We start from the raw sequence: 27,312 nt of genomic DNA on the forward strand, positions 1-27,312 counted from the left end.
AAACGTAGCGCAAACCTTCAAGCGTGCCGTCAATAAATTACCAGTTCATTGCGCTCTTCAGAAAGCAGGGCGTTTCGATCCTCCAGTTTCCTGATGACTGCGCTGAGCTCAGCGATTTTCAGATGAAACCGTCGCGTGTCCCGATCCTCCTGAGACTGAAAACGCCCCGCAACACACACACACAAGCACTCGTTCAAAGTTCAAAACTGTTTTTGTGCTACCTTCCTCCAGCAACGAACTAAGTCATGCGTACTGCAAGTGTGTGATGAGGTGGCTTACGCAATGAAGAGGATTGCTAGTAGCGGCGTTGACCCCACTTCCAGGGTAGTTTAGGCCCGCCCTTTGGGAATCCCTCAGGGCAGCGATCTGCTGCTCGGCAGCCTGAGTCTGCAGCTGAAGGCGGTGGACGTGGCCGGCCCCAGGGCTTCATCCAAAACACTAACCGCTCTGTCTTTCAGCTTGATCTCATCCGTCTGGATGTACAAACGGGGAGCGCTCAGGCAGGCGGGCAAACTCATTTGCCAGAATTGTGACAAAAACAAAGAGAGCAACCGGCCAATTTTTTTCTGGAATCGACTAGAACACCTTTGCTGTGACAAAAGCGAAGCGAGCAACCGGACATTTTCTTCTTGTGAAATAGAATAGAATAGAATGCCTTAGGTGTCATTGCACTGCAGGTATACAACGAAATTGGGAACATAGCCACGCACCGCGCATCTGATCAGTCCTACCAGTCGGCGGATCTCCCTCTCGCAGTCTCTCTTGGTTCGGCTCAGCTCCTCCCGATGCTGGTGATGAGCCGATCGGAGCTCGGCCGCTCGGGACTGCCAGGCCTGCTGGGCCGCTGCCAGGGCTTCTTCCGCGCTCCTGGTGGAGGCGACACCGCTCGGTCTCCCGACACCGCCGCGTCTCCTCCACCTCCGCCAGCAAAGCGCCCCCCCTCCTCACCTGAGCAGACATTGCGCCACACCGGGCCGTTGAGACCGCAACGGAGCGCCGCGACGCTTACTGGGGACAAGCTACACAATACGGTAGCGGCCGCATCGAAGCCCGACGTGGCGTGCGGATAGTCAGACACGGATAGAGCGGATCACCTTGTCCATGGAGCCGTCCCTCAGGCTGAGGACCAAGGCATTCAGTCGCTGGATCTCTCCATCTTTGATTTTGATCACTCTCATCAGCTCCATTTCATGCTGCCGCAGTAATGTCTCCCTGGTAATGGCTAACTCTTTCTGCTTCTCCTCATGGAGTTTGCTTTTGAGTTCCGTCATGGCGGCGGTGGCACGGTGGTGCTCCGCCCGCAGGTCCTGACTTCTCTCTCTCTCCAGACAGCTGACCTGACATGACTTAGACTTAGACAAACTTTATTGTCATCTTGTCTGCACATGGTGCATACAAAACGAAATTCCGTTGCATACGTCTTACAACAAAGTAGTGATATTGCAGTTGAATAGAAGTAACATATCCTATGAAAATATATATATATACATATATACTATATATATATATATATATATATTAAAAATAAGTATAAAGTGCAGCAGTGATAATTATGCAATAGTGCAAGTAGGCAAAACAGTATTCAAGAGTGTGCAGAGGAATGCTAAACCATGTATTAAACTTCTATTTAAAGGGTTTATACAAGTTCAGTAAAGTTGGTAGTGCGAGATAGTGCAAGATAGAGGTCCGTAGTGTCATAAAGTACAGTTCTGTGAATGTGTGATGCAGAGTTCAGTTTAGAGCTCAACAGTTCTAGTGTTCAACAGTCTGATGACAGCAGGGAAAAAGCTGTTGCAGAACCTGGTGGACCTGCAGCGGATGCTGCAAACCTCTTCCCAGAGGGCAGCAGGGAGAACAGTCCATGGTGGGGGTGTGATGGGTCATTGATGATGTTACGGGCACGGGACATGCAGCGCTGAGATGAAATGTCCTGAATGGAGGGAAGAGGAGCCCCTATGATCCTCTCTGCTGTCCTCACCACTCTCCTCACGTTCTTCCAATCGGAGGCGGTGCAGCCTCCACACCACACAGAGAGACAGCTTGTCAGAATGCTCTCTATGGTGCTCCTGTAGAACGTCCTCATGATGGGTGGGGGCAGGTGGGCTCTCCTCATCCTCCGCAGGAAGTACAAGCGCTTCTGTGCCCTCTTGACCAGTGCCGTAGTGTTCATAGTCCAGGTGAGGTCTTCTGTGATGTGGACCCCCAGGAATTTGGTGGTGCTGACCACCTCCACAGCTGAGCTGTTGATGATCAGTGGAGCGTGGTGAGGCTGTTTTTTCCTGAAGTCGACGATGATCTCCTTCATCTTCTCCTCATTCAGGATCAGGCTGTTTTCTCTGCACCAGCCCACCAGCTGCTCCACCTCCTCTCTGTAGTCCAGGTCGTTGTTGTCTCTGATGAGCCCCACCACCGTTGTGTCGTCTGCTGACTTCACGATGTGATTGGTGGTGAACCTGAGGACGCAGTCGTGTGTCATCAGGGTGCACAGCAGGGGGCTCAGGACGCAGCCCTGAAGGGAGCCTGTGCTGAGGGTGATGACATCAGAGGTGTTCTGTCCGACCCGGACTGACTGAGGTCTGTTGGTGAGGAAGTCTAGCAGCCAGTTGCGAAGGGGGGTGTTGAAGCCCAGGTGTTCCAATTTTCCTACCAGATGCTGTGGGATGATGGTGTTAAACGCTGAGCTGAAGTCCAGGAACAGCCTCCGCACATGGGTGTTCTTCTCCTCCAGGTGAGCCAGGCTCAGGTGAAGAACGGAGGAGATGGCGTCCTGAGTGGAGCGGTTTTGCCGGTCGGCAAACTGGAACGGGTCAAATAATAGGGGGAGTCTGGAAACGATGTGACCTTTAAGCAGCCTTTCGAAGCACTTCATCATAACCGGAGTCAGTGCAACAGGCCGGTAATCATTAAATGAGGTGATTTGAGGTTTCTTCGGCACCGGAATGATGGAGGCAGTCTTAAAGCACGCCGGCACTGTGGCTTGGCCCAGCGAGGTGTTAAAAATGTCTGTGATGACCCCAGCCAGATGACTTGCACATTCCCTGAACACACGCCCAGGAATGTTGTCGGGGCCAGGGGCCTTACAGGGGTTGACTCTCCTCAGGGTCTTCAACACATCGGCGGAGTCAAGGCAGAGTACCTCCTCTTCCTGATGGGGGACAGTTTTAACTGCTGGAGTGCCGTTTAGTGCCTCGAACCTCCCAAAGAAGTTATTTAGACCATTTAGAAAGTCAGCATCAACTACACCCACCGGGGGGGGGGGGGGGGGTGAGTTGTAGTCTGTAATCGCCCGTATGCCTTGCCACATACTCCTGATGTTTTTGACGTCGTGGAAACGATCCTGAAATTTTCGACTGCGGTCTCGCTTCGCTATCCTGATGGCACGGTTCAAGTTGGCTCTCGCTGTCCTCAGTGTCTCCTTGTCGCCAGACTTGAAGGCAGAGTTCCGCGCTCGTAGCGTTTGACGTACCTCCTCAGTCATCCAGGGTCGTTGGTTGCCCCGGGTGATGATATTCTTAGTGGTGCTGACGTCCTCGGTGCATTTGTTGATGTAGGCTGACACAGTCATGGCACACGCATGTCTAATCTACATCGGGAAAACTGGGAGGGAGGGAGGCAGGCAGGGAGGCAGGCAGGGAGGCAGGCAGGGAGGCAGGCAGTGTCTGTCTGTTGAGGTTTTCACCTTGTTCTTCTCCTGCTGAAGTTCTAACTGGACGTCCATCAGTTTGGTTCTCAGCTCGTCATTGGCGGCCTGAAGGGCGTCCGTTCGCTCCGCCTTGGCCCGCCCTGCCGGAGCTCGTTTGGACATCTCTTACTCGAGTCTTGCCCGGTCGTCAGTCAGAGATCACAACATTTGTACCTGGAGAGCACAAACGCAGCGCTGTTTTCCACTGGCTTCGAACTCAACTTCAATCGGTACCGTAACTTACAACATCATAAACATAGAACTAGCTTGACTTATTCATTGAATAAATGCATTTGGTTCTTCAAAACTGCATCACGCAACATAGCGTGACCGAGACGGCCGTTATCCACCTGCGTGAAGTTATTTGGTGAAATGAATGAGATGTTTAAGACACCATCGTTCTGTCTCTATGTAGATGAAGGTAAATAATCGATTGCTGAAGGTCCAAAGGTGTTGTGATAAACAAATAAACATATTAGTGATTAGTGACATATTTGTGATAAACATATTAGGCAGGATAATCACATATGTTAACGTGACTGCCCACACTGTATTTATTTATGGTTATTTGTTAAATCGAGTACTGTTAGACATGAAATAGGAAGTGTTTAACATAAATGGAAGACGAAAGGGGTACTCACCATTGTAGCTCCTGCTGGTCAATGATACGAGCCTCTTCTTGCAGTGGAAAACATACAGCCAACAAACACCGTGGAACCTAAAGGAATGAAATTAAACATTAACATTTAGCCTCAACCAACATTCACAGATACAACGCAACGCAAACTACACAAACGTAAATCTTTTTAAACACAATGAGTTGTACTTACCGTGTACGCTCTAGACGGTCCACTTGCAAGCGGAAAATAAAGATATTTCTGTTGATAATCGTCGTGTTTGTATCCGGTGTCTCGCTCAAGGCCATTGCGCCCACAGATTTGAATTTTGGCGAGAGTTCAGCCTATTGACGTCATTTCCGCGGTGTAATACCCGCATATCTGAAACGGCAAAGTTAAGAGTAGAGTTAAATAAAGTTTTTAGTCAACGCAATAATTTACAACCGTTGACCAGTCGAAATAATCGTCGAAATTTGGCGTCTGTGGCTGGAAGCAGACGCCGAGTTCGACATTCCTCCCAAACGCCACACTCCCTTGCTTTTCAGGGCTAAAAAAAAACAGTTGTAATTACCTTGTACGCTCTAGACGGTCAAGTTGCAAGCTGAAAACAAAAATATTTGCCTTGTTAGTCATCGTGTTACTAACAGCTGTGTCTTGTTTGCCAGAACTGCCGCTTTCCTACTTCCTGTTGCAAGCCACGCCCACGGATTATAATTTTGCCGTGAGTTCCGCCTATTGACGTCATGTCCGCGTCACATGACTGCGACGTAATATTATCTAAAACTGTTTGTGCGGTATTGTGTTGTTCTGTGCGGTATTGTGTTATTCTGTGCGGCGTCGTGTTGTTCTGTGCGGCGTCGTGTTGTTCAGTGCGACGTCGTGTTGTTCAGTGCGGCAAGGTGTTGTTCAGTGCGGCATGGTGTTGTTCAGTGCGGCATGGTGTTGTTCAGTGCGGCATAATGTTGTTCAGTGCGGCATAATGTTGTTCAGTGCGGCATGGTGTTGTTCAGTGCGGCATGGTGTTGTTCAGTGCGGCATGGTGTTGTTCAGTGCGGCATAATGTTGTTCAGTGCGCCATAATGTTGTTCAGTGCGGCATGGTGTTGTTCAGTGCGGGATGGTGTTGTTCAGTGCAGGATGGTGTTGTTCAGTGCGGCACGGTGTTGTTCAATGCGGCATGGTGTTGTTCAGTGCGGGATGGTGTTGTTCAGTGCGGCATGGTGTTGTTCAGTGCGGCATAATGTTGTTCAGTGCGGCATGGTGTTGTTCAGTGCGGCATGGTGTTGTTCAGTGCGGCATGGTGTTGTTCAGTGCGGCATGGTGTTGTTCAGTGCGGAATGGTGTTGTTCAGTGCGGCATGGTGTTGTTCAGTCCGGGATGGTGTTGTTCAATGCGGGATCGTGTTGTTCAGTGCGGGGTGGTGTTGTTCAGTGCGGGATGGTGTTGTTCAGTGCGGCATGGTGTTGTTCAATGCGGCATGGTGTTGTTCAGTGCGGGATGGTGTTGTTCATTGCGGCATGGTGTTGTTCAGTGCGGCATGGTGTTGTTCAGTGCGGCATGGTGTTGTTCAGTGCGGCATGGTGTTGTTCAGTGCGGCATAATGTTGTTCAGTGCGGCATGGTGTTGTTCAGTGTGGAAAGGTGTTGTTCAGTGCAGGATGGTGTTGTTCAGTGCGGCATGGTGTTGTTCAATGCAGGATCGTGTTGTTCAGTGCAGCATAATGTTGTTCAGTGCAGCATGGTGTTGTTCAGTGCGGCATGGTGTTGTTCAATGCGGCATGGTGTTGTTCACTGCGGGATGGTGTTGTTCAATGCGGGATCGTGTTGTTCAGTGCGGCATAATGTTGTTCAGTGCAGCATGGTGTTGTTCAGTGCGGCATGGTGTTGTTCAGTGCGACATAATGTTGTTTAGTGCGGCATAATGTTGTTCAGTGCGGCATAATGTTGTTCAGTGCGGCATGGTGTTGTTCAGTGCGGCATGGTGTTGTTCAGTGCGGCATGGTGTTGTTCAGTGCAGGATGGTGTTGTTCAGTGCGGCATGGTGTTGTTCAATGCGGCATGGTGTTGTTCAGTGCGGGATGGTGTTGTTCAGTGCAGGATGGTGTTGTTCAGTGCGGCATGGTGTTGTTCAGTGCGGAATGGTGTTGTTCAGTGCGGCATGGTGTTGTTCAGTGCGGCATGGTGTTGTTCAGTGCAGGATGGTGTTGTTCAATGCGGGATCGTGTTGTTCAGTGCGGCATGGTGTTGTTCAGTGCGGCATGGTGTTGTTCAGTGCGGCATAATGTTGTTCAGTGCGGCATGGTGTTGTTCAGTGCGGCATGGTGTTGTTCAGTGCGGCATGGTGTTGTTCAGTGCGGCATGGTGTTGTTCAGTGCGGCATAATGTTGTCCAGTGCGCCATAATGTTGTTCAGTGCGGCATGGTGTTGTTTAGTGCGGGATGGTGTTGTTCAGTGCAGGATGGTGTTGTTCAGTGCGGCATGGTGTTGTTCAATGCGGCATGGTGTTGTTCAGTGCGGGATGGTGTTGTTCAGTGCGGCATGGTGTTGTTCAGTGCGGCATAATGTTGTTCAGTGCGGCATGGTGTTGTTCAGTGCGGCATGGTGTTGTTCAGTGCGGCATGGTGTTGTTCAGTGCGGCATGGTGTTGTTCAGTGCGGAATGGTGTTGTTCAGTGCGGCATGGTGTTGTTCAGTGCGGGATGGTGTTGTTCAATGCGGGATCGTGTTGTTCAGTGCGGGGTGGTGTTGTTCAGTGCAGGATGGTGTTGTTCAGTGCAGGATGGTGTTGTTCAGTGCGGCATGGTGTTGTTCAATGCAGGATCGTGTTGTTCAGTGCAGCATAATGTTGTTCAGTGCAGCATGGTGTTGTTCAGTGCGGCATGGTGTTGTTCAATGCGGCATGGTGTTGTTCAGTGCGGGATGGTGTTGTTCAGTGCGGCATGGTGTTTTTCAGTGCGGCATAATGTTGTTCAGTGCGGCATGGTGTTGTTCAGTGCGGCATGGTGTTGTTCAGTGCAGGATGGTGTTGTTCAGTGCGGCATGGTGTTGTTCAATGCAGGATCGTGTTGTTCAGTGCAGCATAATGTTGTTCAGTGCAGCATGGTGTTGTTCAGTGCGGCATGGTGTTGTTCAATGCGGCATGGTGTTGTTCACTGCGGGATGGTGTTGTTCAATGCGGGATCGTGTTGTTCAGTGCGGCATAATGTTGTTCAGTGCAGCATGGTGTTGTTCAGTGCGGCATGGTGTTGTTCAGTGCGACATAATGTTGTTTAGTGCGGCATAATGTTGTTCAGTGCGGCATAATGTTGTTCAGTGCGGCATGCTGTTGTTCAGTGCGGCATGGTGTTGTTCAGTGCGGCATGGTGTTGTTCAGTGCAGGATGGTGTTGTTCAGTGCGGCATGGTGTTGTTTAATGCGGCATGGTGTTGTTCAGTGCGGGATGGTGTTGTTCAGTGCAGGATGGTGTCGTTCAGTGCGGCATGGTGTTGTTCAGTGCGGGATGGTGTTGTTCAGTGCGGCATGGTGTTGTTCAGTGCGGCATGGTGTTGTTCAGTGCAGGATGGTGTTGTTCAATGCGGGATCGTGTTGTTCAGTGCGGCATGGTGTTGTTCAGTGCGGCATGGTGTTGTTCAGTGCGGCATAATGTTGTTCAGTGCGGCATGGTGTTGTTCAGTGCGGCATGGTGTTGTTCAGTGCGGCATGGTGTTGTTCAGTGCGGCATGGTGTTGTTCAGTGCGGCATAATGTTGTCCAGTGCGCCATAATGTTGTTCAGTGCGGCATGGTGTTGTTTAGTGCGGGATGGTGTTGTTCAGTGCAGGATGGTGTTGTTCAGTGCGGCATGGTGTTGTTCAATGCGGCATGGTGTTGTTCAGTGCGGGATGGTGTTGTTCAGTGCGGCATGGTGTTGTTCAGTGCGGCATAATGTTGTTCAGTGCGGCATGGTGTTGTTCAGTGCGGCATGGTGTTGTTCAGTGCGGCATGGTGTTGTTCAGTGCGGCATGGTGTTGTTCAGTGCGGAATGGTGTTGTTCAGTGCGGCATGGTGTTGTTCAGTGCGGGATGGTTTTCAATGCGGGATCGTGTTGTTCAGTGCGGGGTGGTGTTGTTCAGTGCAGGATGGTGTTGTTCAGTGCAGGATGGTGTTGTTCAGTGCGGCATGGTGTTGTTCAATGCAGGATCGTGTTGTTCAGTGCAGCATAATGTTGTTCAGTGCAGCATGGTGTTGTTCAGTGCGGCATGGTGTTGTTCAATGCGGCATGGTGTTGTTCAGTGCGGGATGGTGTTGTTCAGTGCGGCATGGTGTTTTTCAGTGCGGCATAATGTTGTTCAGTGCGGCATGGTGTTGTTCAGTGCGGCATGGTGTTGTTCAGTGCGACATAATGTTGTTCAGTGCGGCATGGTGTTGTTCAGTGCGGCATGGTGTTGTTCAGTGCGGCATGGTGTTGTTCAGTGCGGCATGGTGTTGTTCAGTGCGGCATGGTGTTGTTCAGTGCAGGATGGTGTTGTTCAGTGCAGGATGGTGTTGTTCAATGCGGCATGGTGTTGTTCAGTGCGGGATGGTGTTGTTCAGTGCAGGATGGTGTTGTTCAGTGCGGCATGGTGTTGTTCAGTGCGGAATGGTGTTGTTCAGTGCGGCATGGTGTTGTTCAGTGCGGCATGGTGTTGTTCAGTGCAGGATGGTGTTGTTCAATGCGGGATGGTGTTGTTCAGTGCGGGATGGTGTTGTTCAGTGCAGGATGGTGTTGTTCAGTGCGGCATGGTGTTGTTCAATGCGGCATGGTGTTGTTCAGTGCAGGATGGTGTTGTTCAGTGCGGCATGGTGTTGTTCAATGCGGCATGGTGTTGTTCAATGCGGCATGGTGTTGTTCAGTGCGGCATGGTGTTGTTCAGTGCGGCATGGTGTTGTTCAGTGCAGCGTAATGTTGTTCAGTGCGGCATGGTGTTGTTCAGTGCGGAATGGTGTTGTTCAGTGCGGCATGGTGTTGTTCAGTGCAGGATGGTGTTGTTCAGTGCGGCATGGTGTTGCTCAGTGCGGCATGGTGTTGTTCAATGCGGGATGGTGTTGTTCATTGCGGCATGGTGTTGTTCAGTGCGGCATGGTGTTGTTCAGTGCGGCATGGTGTTGTTCAGTGCGGCATAATGTTGTTCAGTGCGCCATAATGTTGTTCAGTGCGGCATGGTGTTGTTCAGTGCGGGATGGTGTTGTTCAGTGCAGGATGGTGTTGTTCAGTGCGGCATGGTGTTGTTCAGTGCGGCATGGTGTTGTTCAGTGCAGCATAATGTTGTTCAGTGCGGCATAATGTTGTTCAGTGCGGGATGGTGTTGTTCATTGCGGCATGGTGTTGTTCAGTGCGGCATGGTGTTGTTCAGTGCGGCATGGTGTTGTTCAGTGCGGGATGGTGTTGTTCAGTGCAGGATGGTGTTGTTCAGTGCGGCATGGTGTTGTTCAGTGCGGCATGGTGTTGTTCATTTCGGCATAATGTTGTTCAGTGCGGCATAATGTTGTTTAGTGCGGCATGGTGTTGTTCAGTGCGGGATGGTGTTGTTCAGTGCGTTATAATGTTGTTCAGTGCGGCATGGTGTTGTTCAGTGCGGCATGGTGTTGTTCAGTGCGGCATGGTGTTGTTCAGTGCGGCATGGTGTTGTTCAGTGCGGCATGGTGTTGTTCAGTGCAGCATAATGTTGTTCAGTGCGGCATAATGTTGTTCAGTGCGGGATGGTGTTGTTCATTGCGGCATGGTGTTGTTCAGTGCGGCATGGTGTTGTTCAGTGCGGCATGGTGTTGTTCAGTGCGGGATGGTGTTGTTCAGTGCAGGATGGTGTTGTTCAGTGCGGCATGGTGTTGTTCAGTGCGGCATGGTGTTGTTCATTTCGGCATAATGTTGTTCAGTGCGGCATAATGTTGTTTAGTGCGGCATGGTGTTGTTCAGTGCGGGATGGTGTTGTTCAGTGCGTTATAATGTTGTTCAGTGCGGCATGGTGTTGTTCAGTGCGGCATGGTGTTGTTCAGTGCGGCATGGTGTTGTTCAGTGCGGCATAATGTTGTTCAGTGCGGCATAATGTTGTTCAGTGCGGCATGGTGTTGTTCAGTGCGGGATGGTGTTGTTCAGTGCGGGATGGTGTTGTTCAGTGCGGCATGGTGTTCAATGCGGATTGGTGTTGTTCAGTGCAGGATGGTGTTGTTCAGTGCAGCATGGTGTTGTTCAGTGCGGCATAATGTTGTTCAGTGCGGCATGGTGTTGTTCAGTGCGGCATGGTGTTGTTCAGTGCGGCATGGTGTTGTTCAGTGCGGCATAATGTTGTTCAGTGCGGCATGGTGTTGTTCAGTGCGGCATGGTGTTGTTCAGTGCGGCATAATGTTCAGTGCGGCATAATGTTGTTCAGTGCGGCATGGTGTTGTTCAGTGCGGGATGGTGTTGTTCAGTGCAGGATGGTGTTGTTCAGTGCGGCATGGTGTTCAGTGCGGGATGGTGTCTTTCAGTGCGGCATGGTGTCGTTCAGTGCGGCATGGTGTCTTTCAGTGCGGCATGGTGTCGTTCAGTGAGGCATGGTGTTGTTCAGTGCGGCATGGTGTTGTTTAGTGCGGCATGGTGTTGTTCAGTGCGGGATGGTGTTGTTCAGTGTGGCATGGTGTTCAGTGCGGCATGGTGTTGTTCAGTGCGGTATCGTGTTGTTCAGTGCGGTATCGTGTTTCTCAGTGCGGTATCGTGTTGTTCAGTGCAGTATCGTTGTGTTGTTCGTATTGTGTTTAACACTTAGCCTCTAACACTTAGCCTCTAACACTTAGCCTCTAGCATCTAGAAGGTAAATAAATAGGAAGGAAGGACTCACCGGTGACGTCTTCGCCCACGTCCAAGCGTTGTACTTTGTATTTTCATCCTTCTGACAGTGGAAAACATAGCCAACAAACACCGTGGAACCTAAACGAATGAAAGAAAACTATCATTTGGCCACAACCAACATTCACAGATACAACACAATGTGACGTGCGGGGTTGAGGTTAAAGGTTGAGTGAAGGGCCCTCGTTTTAAACTACTTTTTTGAAAAGGATTGGGAACAAGTAAGACGTATTTAATTTATTTAATGGGAAGTAGTAAGAGCTATTGAATTTAATCTATGTATTATATTCTATTGTATTGTATTCTGTTGTATTCTTTTGGATTGTATTCACACTAACCCCACTAAAACTTCAGCCCACAAAAACTCGCCTCTGGCGCCTAGCCTCTGGCACTTAGCCTCTAACACTTAGCCTTTAACACTTAGCCTTTAACACGTAGCCTTTAACACTTAGCCTAGAAGGTGAATAAATAGGGTTAAAGGTTGAGTGAAGGGACCTCGTTTTAAACTACTTTTTTGTAAAGGAGTGGGAACAAGTAAGACGTATTTAATTTATTTAATGGGAAGTAGTAAGACTTATTAAATTTATTTAATCTACTTTTCTTCCCAGGCAAAATTTGATGTGCTGCAATTCCAAATTTCCAAAGTGAATGAAGGAATGAAGTCCTTTAAATTATGATTTTGTATAAATACTAGGCATTAACACAAAATCGACGGCACAAAATGGGCAGACTTTACTTGTTTGAAAAGGACTGGTTACAAGACAGACTTTTTTAATTTATTTAATGGGAAGAAGACTTATTTAGTTTAATTGATCTATTTTTGTTCCCTGGCAAAATTCGATTTGCTGCAATTCCAAATTTCCAAAGTGAATGAAGGAAAGAAGTCGTTTAAATTATGATTTTGTTTAAATACTAGGCATAGACACAAAATCTACGGCACAAAATGGGCAGACTTTACTTGTTTGAAGAGGACTGGTTACAAGACAGACTTTTCTGATTTATTTAATGGGAAGAAGACTTATTTAGTTTATTTAATCTATTTTTGTTCCCTGGCAAAATTGGATTTGCTGAAATTGTATTTTGCCAAATCTTGCCTTGAGACCTGATAGGAAGTATTAAACGCTTAGTTAAATCAATACAAGTTGGTAATAAGAGCGAGTAATGTTGGTTGAACCGATGAATGAAGGTTGAAAGCAATTTAAATTATGACTTTGTATAAATACTAGATATTAACAGAACATCTACTGCGCGAAATGGGCAGAGTTTACTTGTTTGAGAAGGAGTGGCTTATTCAAAACTAAGATTTATTTAATCTGTTTGTTCCCAGGCAAAATTGGATGTGATGCAATTCCAAATTTCACCACATGATGGTGCCCAATTTTGACTTCATAGGACATATTAAACACTTAGCTTGTTATTATGTTCAAGGTAATCAGATTTGTTTATTATTCTAATGGCCTCTTCAAAACTATTCTGGATTACTACTTTGGATCTATTCTACATTACTTGGCAACAACATACTCTGTAACAGATTAGGCAGTATAATCATATCTGTTAACTTGAGAGTGCCCACACTCAATCTACTTATCGTGATGTGTTAAATCAATTACTGTTAGACATTATTTGTCTGATAATCTACCAAATCTTTGAATTGAAGAATTTGTGATTTAATTAATAGCTTGTTGTTATGTTAAGGGTAATCAGACTTGTATATAATTCTAATGGCCTTCTTTTGAAAACTATTCTGAATTACAACTTTGGATCTTATATTACTTTGCAACAATCTACTCCGTGACAGATTAGGCAGTATAATCACATATGTTAACTTCAGTGCCCACACTGTATTTATTTATGGTTATTTGTTAAATCAAGTACTGTTAGACATGAAATAGGAAGTGTTTAACATAAATGTTATGGCTACTCACCATTGTAGCTCGCTCCTGGTCAATGATACGAGCCTCTTCTTGCAGTGGAAAACTTGCAGCCAACAAACACCGTGGAACCTAAAGGAATGAAATTAAACATTAACATTTCGCCTCGACCAATTTTCACACGTACAACGCAACGCGGCTACACTTCTGCTATTACAAACGTAAATCTCCTTAAACACAATGAGTGTTACTTACCGTGTACGCTCTAGACGGTCCAGTTGCAAGCAGAAAATAAAGATATTTCTGTTGATAATCGTCGCTGCTCAGTGGCTCACGGCCATCGCGCCAACAGATTTGAATTTTGGCGGAGGTTCGGGCAATTACGTCATATCCACGGCACATGACTGCGACGTAATACCCGCTTATCTGAAACGGCAGTTAAAAGTAGAGTTACATCAAGTTTTCTTGGAACCTAAACGAATGAAAGAAAACTATCATTTGGCCACAACCAACATTCACAGATACAACACAACGTGCGGGGTTGGGGTTAAAGATTGAGTGAAGGGCCCTCGTTTTAAACTACTGTTTTGAAAAGGAGTGGGAACAAGTAAGACGTATTTAATTTATTTAATGGGAAGTAGTAAGACTTATTAAATTTATTTAATCTACTTTTCTTCCCAGGCAAAATTTGATGTGCTGCAATTCCAAATTTCCAAAGTGAATGAAGGAATGAAGTCCTTTAAATTATGATTTTGTATAAATACTAGGCATTAACACAAAATCGACGGCACAAAATGGGCAGACTTTACTTGTTTGAAAAGGACTGGTTACAAGACAGACTTTTTTAATTTATTTAATGGGAAGAAGACTTATTTAGTTTAATTGATCTATTTTTGTTCCCTGCCAAAATTCGATTTGCTGCAATTCCAAATTTCCAAAGTGAATGAAGGAAAGAAGTCGTTTAAATTATGATTTTGTTTAAATACTAGGCATAGACACAAAATCTACGGCACAAAATGGGCAGACTTTACTTGTTTGAAGAGGACTGGTTACAAGACAGACTTTTCTGATTTATTTAATGGGAAGAGGACTTATTTAGTTTATTTAATCTATTTTTGTTCCCTGGCAAAATTGGATTTGCTGAAATTGTATTTTGCCAAATCTCGATTTGAGACCTGATAGGAAGTATTAAACGCTTAGTTAAATCAATACAAGTTGGTAATAAGAGCGAGTAATGTTGGTTGAACCGATGAATGAAGGTTGAAAGCAATTTAAATTATGACTTTGTATAAATACTAGATATTAACAGAACATCTACTGCGCAAAATGGGCAGAGTTTACTTGTTTGAGAAGGAGTGGCTTATTCAAAACTAAGATTTATGTAATCTGTTTGTTCCCAGGCAAAATTGGATGTGATGCAATTCCAAATTTCACCACATGATGGTGCCCAATTTTGACTTCATAGGACATATTAAACACTTAGCTTGTTATTATGTTCAAGGTAATCAGATTTGTTTATCATTCTAATGGCCTCTTCAAAACTATTCTGGATTACTACTTTGGATCTATTCTACATTACTCGGCAACAACATACTCTGTAACAGATTAGGCAGTATAATCACATATGTTAACTTGAGAGTGCCCACACTCAATCTACTTATCGTGATGTGTTAAATCAATTACTGTTAGACATTATTTGTCTGATAATCTACCAAATCTTTGAATTGAAGAATTTGTGATTTAATTAATAGCTTGTTCGGGGTAATCAGACTTGTATATAATTCTAATGGCCTTCTTTTGAAAACTATTCTGAATTACAACTTTGGATCTTATATTACTTTGCAACAATCTACTCGGTGACAGATTAGGCAGTATAATCACATATGTTAACTTCAGTGCCCACACTGTATTTATTTATGGTTATTTGTTAAATCAAGTACTGTTAGACATGAAATAGGAAGTGTTTAACATAAATGTTATGGCTACTCACCATTGTAGCTCGCTCCTGGTCAATGATACGAGCCTCTTCTTGCAGTGGAAAACTTGCAGCCAACAAACACCGTGGAACCTAAAGGAATGAAATTAAACATTAACATTTCGCCCGGACCAACATTCACACGTACAACGCAACGCGGCTACACTTCTGCTATTACAAACGTAAATCTCCTTAAACACAACGAGTGTTACTTACCGTGTACGCTCTAGGCAAAATTGGATGTGATGCAATTCCAAATCTATCTGAAACGGCAGTTAAAAGTAGAGTTACATCAAGTTTTCTTTTTTAATCAACACAATCATTTACAACCGTTGACCAGAAAGAATCGTCGAAATTCGACGTCCCCCACAAACGCCACGCTCACTCGCTTTTCAGGGCAACAAAAGTACTTCTTTTTAAAAACGATGAGTTGTACTTACCGTGTACGCTCTGGACGGTCCAGTTGCAAGCAGAAAATAAAAATATTTCTCTTGTTAGTCGTATGTTACCATCCGCTGTGTCTTTGTCAACATCGCCGCCATTTTCCTACTTCCTGCTGCGAGCCACGCCCACGGATTTAAATTTGGGCGGAAGCTCTTTCCATTGGCGTCGTTTTCGCGTATAGCAAATCCGATTGGTTGGGAAGGGGGCACGGTTATGCAGCCGAGGAGTCCTGTGATCGGTGGGATGTAAAGTAGGCGTCGACGTCACGTCCGCGTCACGTGACCACGACGTGGCAGACGTCAAATAGCAACCGCTGTTTTGTTTAGTAGACTTACAGTTGTTATGCATTGACATAATGGCGCACACACCAAATAGATTTAAATAAATTAAATAATTCTTCTGCCCACTCTCTTTTAAACAAGTTAACTCTCCCCGCGGATTTGAATTCCGGCGAAAGTTACGCCCATCGACGTCACGTATGTCACGTGACCACGACGTGGCAAATGTCATATAGCAACCGCTGTTTTGTTTAGTAGATTTACAGTTGTTATGCATTGGCATAATGGTGTGCACTCAAAATAGATTTAAATAAATTAAATATTTCTTCTGCCTACTCCCTTTTAAACAAGTTAACTCTGCCCACGTCCATTGACGTCTTGTCTGCGTCACGTGACCACGACGTAGCGACGTCATATAGTAACCGCTGTTTTGACCAGTAGACTTAGTTATTATGCGTTGACATAATGGCGCACTGGTTAGCATGGCCACCTCTTAAGCATGATGATGCGGGTTCGACGCCTGATCAATGTTAGCATGGAGTGAGCTGAAGTGCATGGCGCTGAAGATTTGAATCTTTGAAATGCGCTGAGGTCTGACATATCAGGCAGAATGGTTTGCCATCACGTTCAACAAAAAATAGAAACTTTCCCACTCTGATTAAAACGTCCTGTGTTCATCTACGTATTTTCGTTTTGCTGTGCATCTTTTCCCTGCCATTTCGAGAGCCCAATTGACACTCATAGTTTAAAGAAATGTGTTTGCCCATCCTACTTTGTGGAATTTCACCACATGCGCTTTTGACCAAAATACCAAATTGAACTCAAGTGAAGCCAACACGCACAACCCCCCCCCCCCCCACACACACACACACACACACAAATGTTGATATGAACATAAAAGAGCCGCATGCGGTTCGGGAGTTGCGGCTTGGCCAAACCTGTACTATACAACTTTATTTGTATAAAATTTTCACAACAGCTGTCACACAAACAAAGCGGGAAAAACCGAAGACGTGCGTGTTCCGCCCACGCTGGATTTATTTGCACCTTTGAAAAGACACCGTATTGCCGCAGATGTGGCAAAGAGTACTTTTGGGCATCTGAGACGGAAGGATGTCCAAAGCATCACGTCACCTGCTCTGGTAGGCATGGTGGTGGGACGTTGAGGTCAACCGCTTTGGGGTTGGCTGACTCTTTGATCGCAGGATGCCACACACTTGAAGACAGAAGCAGAAAAGCAGAGCTAAATGCAAAATGTACTCACCGGTGACTCCAATTTTTTTCCCCCCTGAAGAAACAGCTGGACGGGTGGCCCCGGCTGGCCAGTGGGACTCTTGTTATTCTGACCCTTTTTAGTGCGCGTTTGGGGCAACAACCGTTTTTTGTGGCGCTCTCTTCTGGTTCAAAAGTGCCCTGCATGTGAATTTGCTTTTCCTGCCTTCTGATTGGATGAGCGCCGGTGTGACGCGGTGCCTCTGTCACCGTGGCGGGGGGTATACGTTGGCATCGGAGCGTCTGCCAACGTCTGAGACCGGCTGGCAGTGTATCGGAGGTGTCGAGTGCGGTGCCGCTGGAGCTCACTCACCAGCTGGTGTTAGGGCCACAGAATGAAGGCCAAGGAGAAGAATAGAAAGAGAAACAGAAACTTCTCCTCCAATTGTTTGATTTGTCTCTTCTGAGCTTCGATGAATTCTTTCAGCTCTTTGTTCCTCTAGGACGGACAAATGGAAAGTGGCATTCAAAAGCCAGTAAGCGTGCAAGTAAGTGCCGGGCTGGCTTTGGGCCCTTACCTGTTGCGCGCTGTGCAGCAGATCCATTCTCTCTTGGAGGATGCAAGCGTCGCGCTCCCTCAACTCGCACATCAGGGCTCGCTTCCATTGGTCCACGGCGCTCCTAAGCTCTTCTCTCTGATCCGCCGTCAGCACGTCATTCACGCCAGCGTGGCTGGCTTTTTCGCCGTCCGTGGCGGGGCAGTCCCGCTGCGGTAGCGCCTCGTACAACATGGCCTCCAGCTCCAGGATCCTCTGGGCCGCAATCCTCGTCCATCAGTGGTCCGGCGGGAGATTTGAGGGCGGCTTACCTTATGAGCCTGGTCCATGGAACACTTCCTGAAGTCCAACTCTTCATCCAGGTAGCCCTTCTGCTTGCAGAACATATCCTAGCACAGCTCAAGGTCAGAATTGTTGGGGCACATTGCCGGAGTTCCCCTTGGCTGATGTCGCGTGTCTGTCTACCTTCTCACTTTCAATGTCCAACATCTTCTGTTGAAGTGCTGACTTGGTCACTTTGATGTATTCTAACCACTGAGGAAAGGCTGCTGTCACATAAGCAGAATGCGAGAGCGTGCGTGGACGTGCGCGTTACCTTCTCGGCTAGGGTGAGAAGGGTCCTGGCGTGAATCACGACCACCTGCTCCTCGTTGGTGAGATTCTGCAAGAGCCCAAAGGCACAGCGTCAACAAGCTTCTTTCAGCGCAAAGCCTTCCAAAAGTCACATTTGAGCCGCCGAGTCTCGTGGAGTGCGAACATAAGGAGTTCGACATACACTTACGGCGTTATAGCCCAGGATGTCCAGCTTCTTCATCAGATCACTGATGACGATGTCCGGGGGAAAGGCGCAAGGAGCAATGTAAGGTGTTCTGGGACCTCGGGTTAAGGTTAGGGTTGCGAGGGACGCCTTACGTACGCTCACGCCCTCGGCCTCGCAGTAGATCTGCAAAGGGCTGAGGCCGTCTGGGAAACGGACTTGCAGAAACTTCAAGACGGGGGAGCGCCACTCCCTCTCCTGAAAGGCAGAGGCATGCATCCGTCCGTCCGTCCGTCCGTCCGTCCGTCCGTCCGTCACATCTCTGGCCTCAACACGCTTGTGCGAGTCTTCCCACCTCCAGCTCCAGGATGCGGAACTCAAGCAGTTCGTTTTGGTCTCGGATATCCTGGATGTGCTCTTTCAGACGCGCTTCTTCCGCCTCCATCCGCCTGACCTGAAAAGACAGTCAGACCTCATCTGCGGGGCTTCCCGACAGGTGTGACGCCAAGCGACTCCGCCCAGCGCCTTTCTTTCCGTCACCTTTTCGGCCAACTGCTGATTGCTCTGACGCAGCAGCTGCTTCTCCTCCACCCACTTGACATTCTAGAAGAGACAAACGCGTGGACAGCTTTGGAATGTTGTGTCATTTTCATCCACAAATTCTTTGGTTGACTGGAAAATGACATTTGCTTTTCTCCGCATTTTCCCAGCCACGTTCGGGGGGGTTGGTCCAGTAATGCCAGACGGATGAGTGACTGAAGAATGTAGCTATTTTGTCTGAGAAAAAGGTGTGCTCATTGATGAGCTTACCTGTCCTTGTTGCTTCAGCGCTGACTCCAGATCTGCTACTCTGCTTTGATAGTGACCCATTTCTACCATCAGCTTTTCTCTGGTCTGAAAGGAGGAGGAGGGAGGCTCCTCCTCCTCCTTTCAGACCAGAGAACACCCGAGGCTGGGTGAGAACGGGGAGGCTGCGACCCGGCCGGGGGTTGCGGGAAGGGGCGCCACCTTGATCTCCTTCTCGGCGTCGTAGTCCCCTTTCGCTGGTCTGGGCTAGCAGAGCGTAGGCTCGTTGCAGCGCTTGATATTCTTGCGTCAGCTGGCGGTAGCGAAGCTCCGCCTCTTCATGCACACACCAATGCAACACAGCACTAGTACCAGAATCAGTCAGACCGGCGACAAACCACCCGCGACGCAAAGACGAGTCCGATTCCAGGCTGAAGAGGAATGTTTGGTGCCAATACGCTGGCAGAAATGGCGGGCTACCTCTTCGGGTTCCGTGTCGGGGGTTCTGTCGGTGTGAAAAGACAAGGACGATCCGTCCGAGTCGACCAACACGTCTTCGTCGTAGCCGTAAAATGTTTCGATGACCTGCGGGCGCGGAAGCAAACATCTCTCTGAACAAACTGAAGCGACACCTCACGATGAATCGACGAGAGGAACGATAGCGAGAAAAAGGCCATTTCATCTTGCGCAACACCAAGCAGCCGCAAACAAACAGACTCACCTTGCAGGACCTCACGCTTTGTTCCTCCTCAGAGATTCTCGACGTCGGTATCGTAGCAGCAAATCTCTCTCCTGTCGACACAAATAATCCGCCTTTGAGATTCTTTGGATGCAAAGGGAACGAACGGCTCCGGCGCAGAAACAAACGCGACTCACAATGACATTTCTGACATGAGCTCCTGTCTCCAGAGCCTGAAAAACACGTCACCGGCGATGATTGGAGGGACGCTCGTCTTTTCCAAAAGTGACAACTACAGGGTGTGTCAGGGTTTTCCAGATTATCTTTATCGTATCATTGTGTTGCTTTGACTTTGACTGCGACCTGTAATAAATAATATTATTTATCCCTTATTTATCCCTATCGCTTATCCCTTCCTACACAAAGTCGTAAAACACCCCTTGCTATGTTTTGACTAGAGGTCAAGGGCTTCCTCTATTCAATCCACTCTTACACCCACCCTGTTTCTCTTAATTAAAATGCTCGTGCAGGAGCCGAGAGTCAGACTTCATTCGTACAACGGATGGACTCTCCACCTGCAGGTGTCCAAAAGAACTTACTTGTCTCCCGTGTGGTTCTTGCAAAATAAGTTGGAGCGAGCGCAACTCTAACAGGGTGCATTTTGCCACTAGCTGCCTACGGACAATGACGTCGCGCTCGCGGCTCATGGTTGACGGGCTGAGCAGCCGGGCAAGTCCGTCGTTTTCAGCGCACAGCGAGTGGCAAAGGCGCTGACAAAACGGGAGCTTTGAGCTGCTGAAAACGGCAAAACAAGTCTAAAGCGTGTTCAAACGCGTGCGCACAATGCTCCTGCTTGAAAGGTCGGAATTTAAGGGGCCAATTTTTTGGATGGCGGCCGCCGGCCAAGCTTTGGACGGAAAAGGTTTCCTGGCGACAGCGAGCGAGCGCGGCGCTGCCGTACGTGCACCGAGTCGCCTGCCTGAAGACCTTGGACAAGTCGTCGATGATGTGCCGCTGCTCCACAACTTGAAGGAACTCCATTTCACCGTCCTGCTGGCCGCAACCGCGGTCCAGGTCATTGAGCGAACTAGGCCTTCTCTGTGGAACACAAATGCAGTGGACTCTGTTGGCACGCCGCCGTTGTCCGCGTCGACTTACCAAGCTTGCCATCTCCTCGTTCTCCTGGGTGACAAAGCGCACTTTGTTTTCAAGGCGACACAGCACCAGCGAGAGTTCTTCATTCTTCCTGCTCAGGCGTTTGTTTTTGTACAGGAGTGGCAGAAACTGGCTTTCTGTTTCTCTCAGTCGCTTTAGCTGCAAGCATGAAGTGCGGGATGTGAAAGACGCACAACACGCGGGCCAGAACGTATCCATTCCTTTTGCATCGGTTTGAACGGAATCGTGGCTTTGGCTCCCAATAAAAGACATCTACCAGGCAACCGACTCGCCGCGCCGCTCAACTAATAAGCAAGCGCAATGGGTGCCTCGCTGGATGGCGCGCATCAAACGTAGCGCAAACCTTCAAGCGTGCCGTCAATAAATTACCAGTTCATTGCGCTCTTCAGAAAGCAGGGCGTTTCGATCCTCCAGTTTCCTGATGACTGCGCTGAGCTCAGCGATTTTCAGATGAAACCGTCGCGTGTCCCGATCCTCCTGAGACTGAAAACGCCCCGCAACACACACACACAAGCACTCGTTCAAAGTTCAAAACTGTTTTTGTGCTACCTTCCTCCAGCAACGAACTAAGTCATGCGTACTGCAAGTGTGTGATGAGGTGGCTTACGCAATGAAGAGGATTGCTAGTAGCGGCGTTGACCCCACTTCCAGGGTAGTTTAGGCCCGCCCTTTGGGAATCCCTCAGGGCAGCGATCTGCTGCTCGGCAGCCTGAGTCTGCAGCTGAAGGCGGTGGACGTGGCCGGCCCCAGGGCTTCATCCAAAACACTAACCGCTCTGTCTTTCAGCTTGATCTCATCCGTCTGGATGTACAAACGGGGAGCGCTCAGGCAGGCGGGCAAACTCATTTGCCAGAATTGTGACAAAAACAAAGAGAGCAACCGGCCAATTTTTTTCTGGAATCGACTAGAACACCTTTGCTGTGACAAAAGCGAAGCGAGCAACCGGACATTTTCTTCTTGTGAAATAGAATAGAATAGAATGCCTTAGGTGTCATTGCACTGCAGGTATACAACGAAATTGGGAACATAGCCACGCACCGCGCATCTGATCAGTCCTACCAGTCGGCGGATCTCCCTCTCGCAGTCTCTCTTGGTTCGGCTCAGCTCCTCCCGATGCTGGTGATGAGCCGATCGGAGCTCGGCCGCTCGGGACTGCCAGGCCTGCTGGGCCGCTGCCAGGGCTTCTTCCGCGCTCCTGGTGGAGGCGACACCGCTCGGTCTCCCGACACCGCCGCGTCTCCTCCACCTCCGCCAGCAAAGCGCCCCCCCTCCTCACCTGAGCAGACATTGCGCCACACCGGGCCGTTGAGACCGCAACGGAGCGCCGCGACGCTTACTGGGGACAAGCTACACAATACGGTAGCGGCCGCATCGAAGCCCGACGTGGCGTGCGGATAGTCAGACACGGATAGAGCGGATCACCTTGTCCATGGAGCCGTCCCTCAGGCTGAGGACCAAGGCATTCAGTCGCTGGATCTCTCCATCTTTGATTTTGATCACTCTCATCAGCTCCATTTCATGCTGCCGCAGTAATGTCTCCCTGGTAATGGCTAACTCTTTCTGCTTCTCCTCATGGAGTTTGCTTTTGAGTTCCGTCATGGCGGCGGTGGCACGGTGGTGCTCCGCCCGCAGGTCCTGACTTCTCTCTCTCTCCAGACAGCTGACCTGACATGACTTAGACTTAGACAAACTTTATTGTCATCTTGTCTGCACATGGTGCATACAAAACGAAATTCCGTTGCATACGTCTTACAACAAAGTAGTGATATTGCAGTTGAATAGAAGTAACATATCCTATGAAAATATATATATATACATATATACTATATATATATATATATATATATTAAAAATAAGTATAAAGTGCAGCAGTGATAATTATGCAATAGTGCAAGTAGGCAAAACAGTATTCAAGAGTGTGCAGAGGAATGCTAAACCATGTATTAAACTTCTATTTAAAGGGTTTATACAAGTTCAGTAAAGTTGGTAGTGCGAGATAGTGCAAGATAGAGGTCCGTAGTGTCATAAAGTACAGTTCTGTGAATGTGTGATGCAGAGTTCAGTTTAGAGCTCAACAGTTCTAGTGTTCAACAGTCTGATGACAGCAGGGAAAAAGCTGTTGCAGAACCTGGTGGACCTGCAGCGGATGCTGCAAACCTCTTCCCAGAGGGCAGCAGGGAGAACAGTCCATGGTGGGGGTGTGATGGGTCATTGATGATGTTACGGGCACGGGACATGCAGCGCTGAGATGAAATGTCCTGAATGGAGGGAAGAGGAGCCCCTATGATCCTCTCTGCTGTCCTCACCACTCTCCTCACGTTCTTCCAATCGGAGGCGGTGCAGCCTCCACACCACACAGAGAGACAGCTTGTCAGAATGCTCTCTATGGTGCTCCTGTAGAACGTCCTCATGATGGGTGGGGGCAGGTGGGCTCTCCTCATCCTCCGCAGGAAGTACAAGCGCTTCTGTGCCCTCTTGACCAGTGCCGTAGTGTTCATAGTCCAGGTGAGGTCTTCTGTGATGTGGACCCCCAGGAATTTGGTGGTGCTGACCACCTCCACAGCTGAGCTGTTGATGATCAGTGGAGCGTGGTGAGGCTGTTTTTTCCTGAAGTCGACGATGATCTCCTTCATCTTCTCCTCATTCAGGATCAGGCTGTTTTCTCTGCACCAGCCCACCAGCTGCTCCACCTCCTCTCTGTAGTCCAGGTCGTTGTTGTCTCTGATGAGCCCCACCACCGTTGTGTCGTCTGCTGACTTCACGATGTGATTGGTGGTGAACCTGAGGACGCAGTCGTGTGTCATCAGGGTGCACAGCAGGGGGCTCAGGACGCAGCCCTGAAGGGAGCCTGTGCTGAGGGTGATGACATCAGAGGTGTTCTGTCCGACCCGGACTGACTGAGGTCTGTTGGTGAGGAAGTCTAGCAGCCAGTTGCGAAGGGGGGTGTTGAAGCCCAGGTGTTCCAATTTTCCTACCAGATGCTGTGGGATGATGGTGTTAAACGCTGAGCTGAAGTCCAGGAACAGCCTCCGCACATGGGTGTTCTTCTCCTCCAGGTGAGCCAGGCTCAGGTGAAGAACGGAGGAGATGGCGTCCTGAGTGGAGCGGTTTTGCCGGTCGGCAAACTGGAACGGGTCAAATAATAGGGGGAGTCTGGAAACGATGTGACCTTTAAGCAGCCTTTCGAAGCACTTCATCATAACCGGAGTCAGTGCAACAGGCCGGTAATCATTAAATGAGGTGATTTGAGGTTTCTTCGGCACCGGAATGATGGAGGCAGTCTTAAAGCACGCCGGCACTGTGGCTTGGCCCAGCGAGGTGTTAAAAATGTCTGTGATGACCCCAGCCAGATGACTTGCACATTCCCTGAACACACGCCCAGGAATGTTGTCGGGGCCAGGGGCCTTACAGGGGTTGACTCTCCTCAGGGTCTTCAACACATCGGCGGAGTCAAGGCAGAGTACCTCCTCTTCCTGATGGGGGACAGTTTTAACTGCTGGAGTGCCGTTTAGTGCCTCGAACCTCCCAAAGAAGTTATTTAGACCATTTAGAAAGTCAGCATCAACTACACCCACCGGGGGGGGGGGGAGGGTGAGTTGTAGTCTGTAATCGCCCGTATGCCTTGCCACATACTCCTGATGTTTTTGACGTCGTGGAAACGATCCTGAAATTTTCGACTGCGGTCTCGCTTCGCTATCCTGATGGCACGGTTCAAGTTGGCTCTCGCTGTCCTCAGTGTCTCCTTGTCGCCAGACTTGAAGGCAGAGTTCCGCGCTCGTAGCGTTTGACGTACCTCCTCAGTCATCCAGGGTCGTTGGTTGCCCCGGGTGATGATATTCTTAGTGGTGCTGACGTCCTCGGTGCATTTGTTGATGTAGGCTGACACAGTCATGGCACACGCATGTCTAATCTACATCGGGAAAACTGGGAGGGAGGGAGGCAGGCAGGGAGGCAGGCAGGGAGGCAGGCAGGGAGGCAGGCAGTGTCTGTCTGTTGAGGTTTTCACCTTGTTCTTCTCCTGCTGAAGTTCTAACTGGACGTCCATCAGTTTGGTTCTCAGCTCGTCATTGGCGGCCTGAAGGGCGTCCGTTCGCTCCGCCTTGGCCCGCCCTGCCGGAGCTCGTTTGGACATCTCTTACTCGAGTCTCGCCCGGTCGTCAGTCAGAGATCACAACATTTGTACCTGGAGAGCACAAACGCAGCGCTGTTTTCCACTGGCTTCGAACTCAACTTCAATCGGTACCGTAACTTACAACATCATAAACATAGAACTAGCTTGACTTATTCATTGAATAAATGCATTTGGTTCTTCAAAACTGCATCACGCAACATAGCGTGACCGAGACGGCCGTTATCCACCTGCGTGAAGTTATTTGGTGAAATGAATGAGATGTTTAAGACACCATCGTTCTGTCTCTATGTAGATGAAGGTAAATAATCGATTGCTGAAGGTCCAAAGGTGTTGTGATAAACAAATAAACATATTAGTGATTAGTGACATATTTGTGATAAACATATTAGGCAGGATAATCACATATGTTAACGTGACTGCCCACACTGTATTTATTTATGGTTATTTGTTAAATCGAGTACTGTTAGACATGAAATAGGAAGTGTTTAACATAAATGGAAGACGAAAGGGGTACTCACCATTGTAGCTCCTGCTGGTCAATGATACGAGCCTCTTCTTGCAGTGGAAAACATACAGCCAACAAACACCGTGGAACCTAAAGGAATGAAATTAAACATTAACATTTAGCCTCAACCAACATTCACAGATACAACGCAACGCAAACTACACAAACGTAAATCTTTTTAAACACAATGAGTTGTACTTACCGTGTACGCTCTAGACGGTCCACTTGCAAGCGGAAAATAAAGATATTTCTGTTGATAATCGTCGTGTTTGTATCCGGTGTCTCGCTCAAGGCCATTGCGCCCACAGATTTGAATTTTGGCGAGAGTTCAGCCTATTGACGTCATTTCCGCGGTGTAATACCCGCATATCTGAAACGGCAAAGTTAAGAGTAGAGTTAAATAAAGTTTTTAGTCAACGCAATAATTTACAACCGTTGACCAGTCGAAATAATCGTCGAAATTTGGCGTCTGTGGCTGGAAGCAGACGCCGAGTTCGACATTCCTCCCAAACGCCACACTCCCTCGCTTTTCAGGGCTAAAAAAAAACAGTTGTAATTACCTTGTACGCTCTAGACGGTCAAGTTGCAAGCGGAAAACAAAAATATTTGCCTTGTTAGTCATCGTGTTACTAACAGCTGTGTCTTGTTTGCCAGAACTGCCGCTTTCCTACTTCCTGTTGCAAGCCACGCCCACGGATTATAATTTTGCCGTGAGTTCCGCCTATTGACGTCATGTCCGCGTCACATGACTGCGACGTAATATTATCTAAAACTGTTTGTGCGGTATTGTGTTGTTCTGTGCGGTATTGTGTTATTCTGTGCGGCGTCGTGTTGTTCTGTGCGGCGTCGTGTTGTTCAGTGCGACGTCGTGTTGTTCAGTGCGGCATGGTGTTGTTCAGTGCGGCATGGTGTTGTTCAGTGCGGCATGGTGTTGTTCAGTGCGGCATGGTGTTGTTCAGTGCGGCATAATGTTGTCCAGTGCGCCATAATGTTGTTCAGTGCGGCATGGTGTTGTTTAGTGCGGGATGGTGTTGTTCAGTGCAGGATGGTGTTGTTCAGTGCGGCATGGTGTTGTTCAATGCGGCATGGTGTTGTTCAGTGCGGGATGGTGTTGTTCAGTGCGGCATGGTGTTGTTCAGTGCGGCATAATGTTGTTCAGTGCGGCATGGTGTTGTTCAGTGCGGCATGGTGTTGTTCAGTGCGGCATGGTGTTGTTCAGTGCGGCATGGTGTTGTTCAGTGCGGAATGGTGTTGTTCAGTGCGGCATGGTGTTGTTCAGTGCGGGATGGTGTTGTTCAATGCGGGATCGTGTTGTTCAGTGCGGGGTGGTGTTGTTCAGTGCAGGATGGTGTTGTTCAGTGCAGGATGGTGTTGTTCAGTGCGGCATGGTGTTGTTCAATGCAGGATCGTGTTGTTCAGTGCAGCATAATGTTGTTCAGTGCAGCATGGTGTTGTTCAGTGCGGCATGGTGTTGTTCAATGCGGCATGGTGTTGTTCAGTGCGGGATGGTGTTGTTCAGTGCGGCATGGTGTTTTTCAGTGCGGCATAATGTTGTTCAGTGCGGCATGGTGTTGTTCAGTGCGGCATGGTGTTGTTCAGTGCAGGATGGTGTTGTTCAGTGCGGCATGGTGTTGTTCAATGCAGGGTCGTGTTGTTCAGTGCAGCATAATGTTGTTCAGTGCAGCATGGTGTTGTTCAGTGCGGCATGGTGTTGTTCAATGCGGCATGGTGTTGTTCACTGCGGGATGGTGTTGTTCAATGCGGGATCGTGTTGTTCAGTGCGGCATAATGTTGTTCAGTGCAGC

General features: G+C 48.4%; 1 protein-coding gene and 1 long non-coding RNA gene across 11 annotated transcripts in view; both read right to left on the reverse strand.

Moving 5' to 3' along the window:
- The window catches only part of LOC148377979 (uncharacterized), a 69,315-nt gene that overhangs the window by 30,905 nt on the left and 11,098 nt on the right, over positions 1 to 27,312 (reverse strand). For 4 of the 10 annotated variants that reach the window (XM_088368067.1, XM_088368070.1, XM_088368071.1 and 1 more), the window contains 5 exons: positions 26,068 to 26,097; positions 25,710 to 25,877; positions 11,128 to 11,216; positions 4,871 to 4,900; positions 4,513 to 4,680 (listed from right to left, as the gene is read on the reverse strand). In XM_088368067.1, coding sequence (XP_088224193.1) covers positions 25,850 to 25,877; positions 26,068 to 26,097 — 58 coding nt within the window. In that variant the 3' untranslated portion in view covers positions 4,513 to 4,680; positions 4,871 to 4,900; positions 11,128 to 11,216; positions 25,710 to 25,849. Of the gene's footprint in view, positions 1 to 3,399; positions 3,857 to 4,323; positions 4,401 to 4,512; positions 4,681 to 4,870; positions 4,901 to 11,127; positions 11,217 to 13,060; positions 13,139 to 13,261; positions 13,433 to 14,996; positions 15,075 to 15,197; positions 15,245 to 15,421; positions 15,437 to 16,837; positions 16,869 to 24,583; positions 25,054 to 25,520; positions 25,598 to 25,709; positions 25,878 to 26,067; positions 26,098 to 27,312 lie in introns of those variants that run through there. The other 6 variants (XR_015856277.1, XR_015856278.1, XM_088368074.1 and 3 more) reach the window with 6 other exon arrangements.
- On the reverse strand, positions 18,629 to 20,163 carry LOC148377982 (uncharacterized). Its single transcript, XR_015856281.1, has 5 exons — positions 19,892 to 20,163; positions 19,737 to 19,807; positions 19,040 to 19,600; positions 18,770 to 18,832; positions 18,629 to 18,683 (listed from the first exon to the last, which is right to left on the reverse strand). It is a non-coding gene; the product is annotated as an uncharacterized LOC148377982 (long non-coding RNA).

The sequence above is a fragment of the Syngnathus floridae genome, unplaced genomic scaffold, assembly GCF_059516105.1.
Source record: "Syngnathus floridae isolate MCC-2025c unplaced genomic scaffold, RoL_Sflo_1.0 HiC_scaffold_71, whole genome shotgun sequence".
Taxonomy (NCBI): Eukaryota; Metazoa; Chordata; class Actinopteri; order Syngnathiformes; family Syngnathidae; genus Syngnathus; species Syngnathus floridae.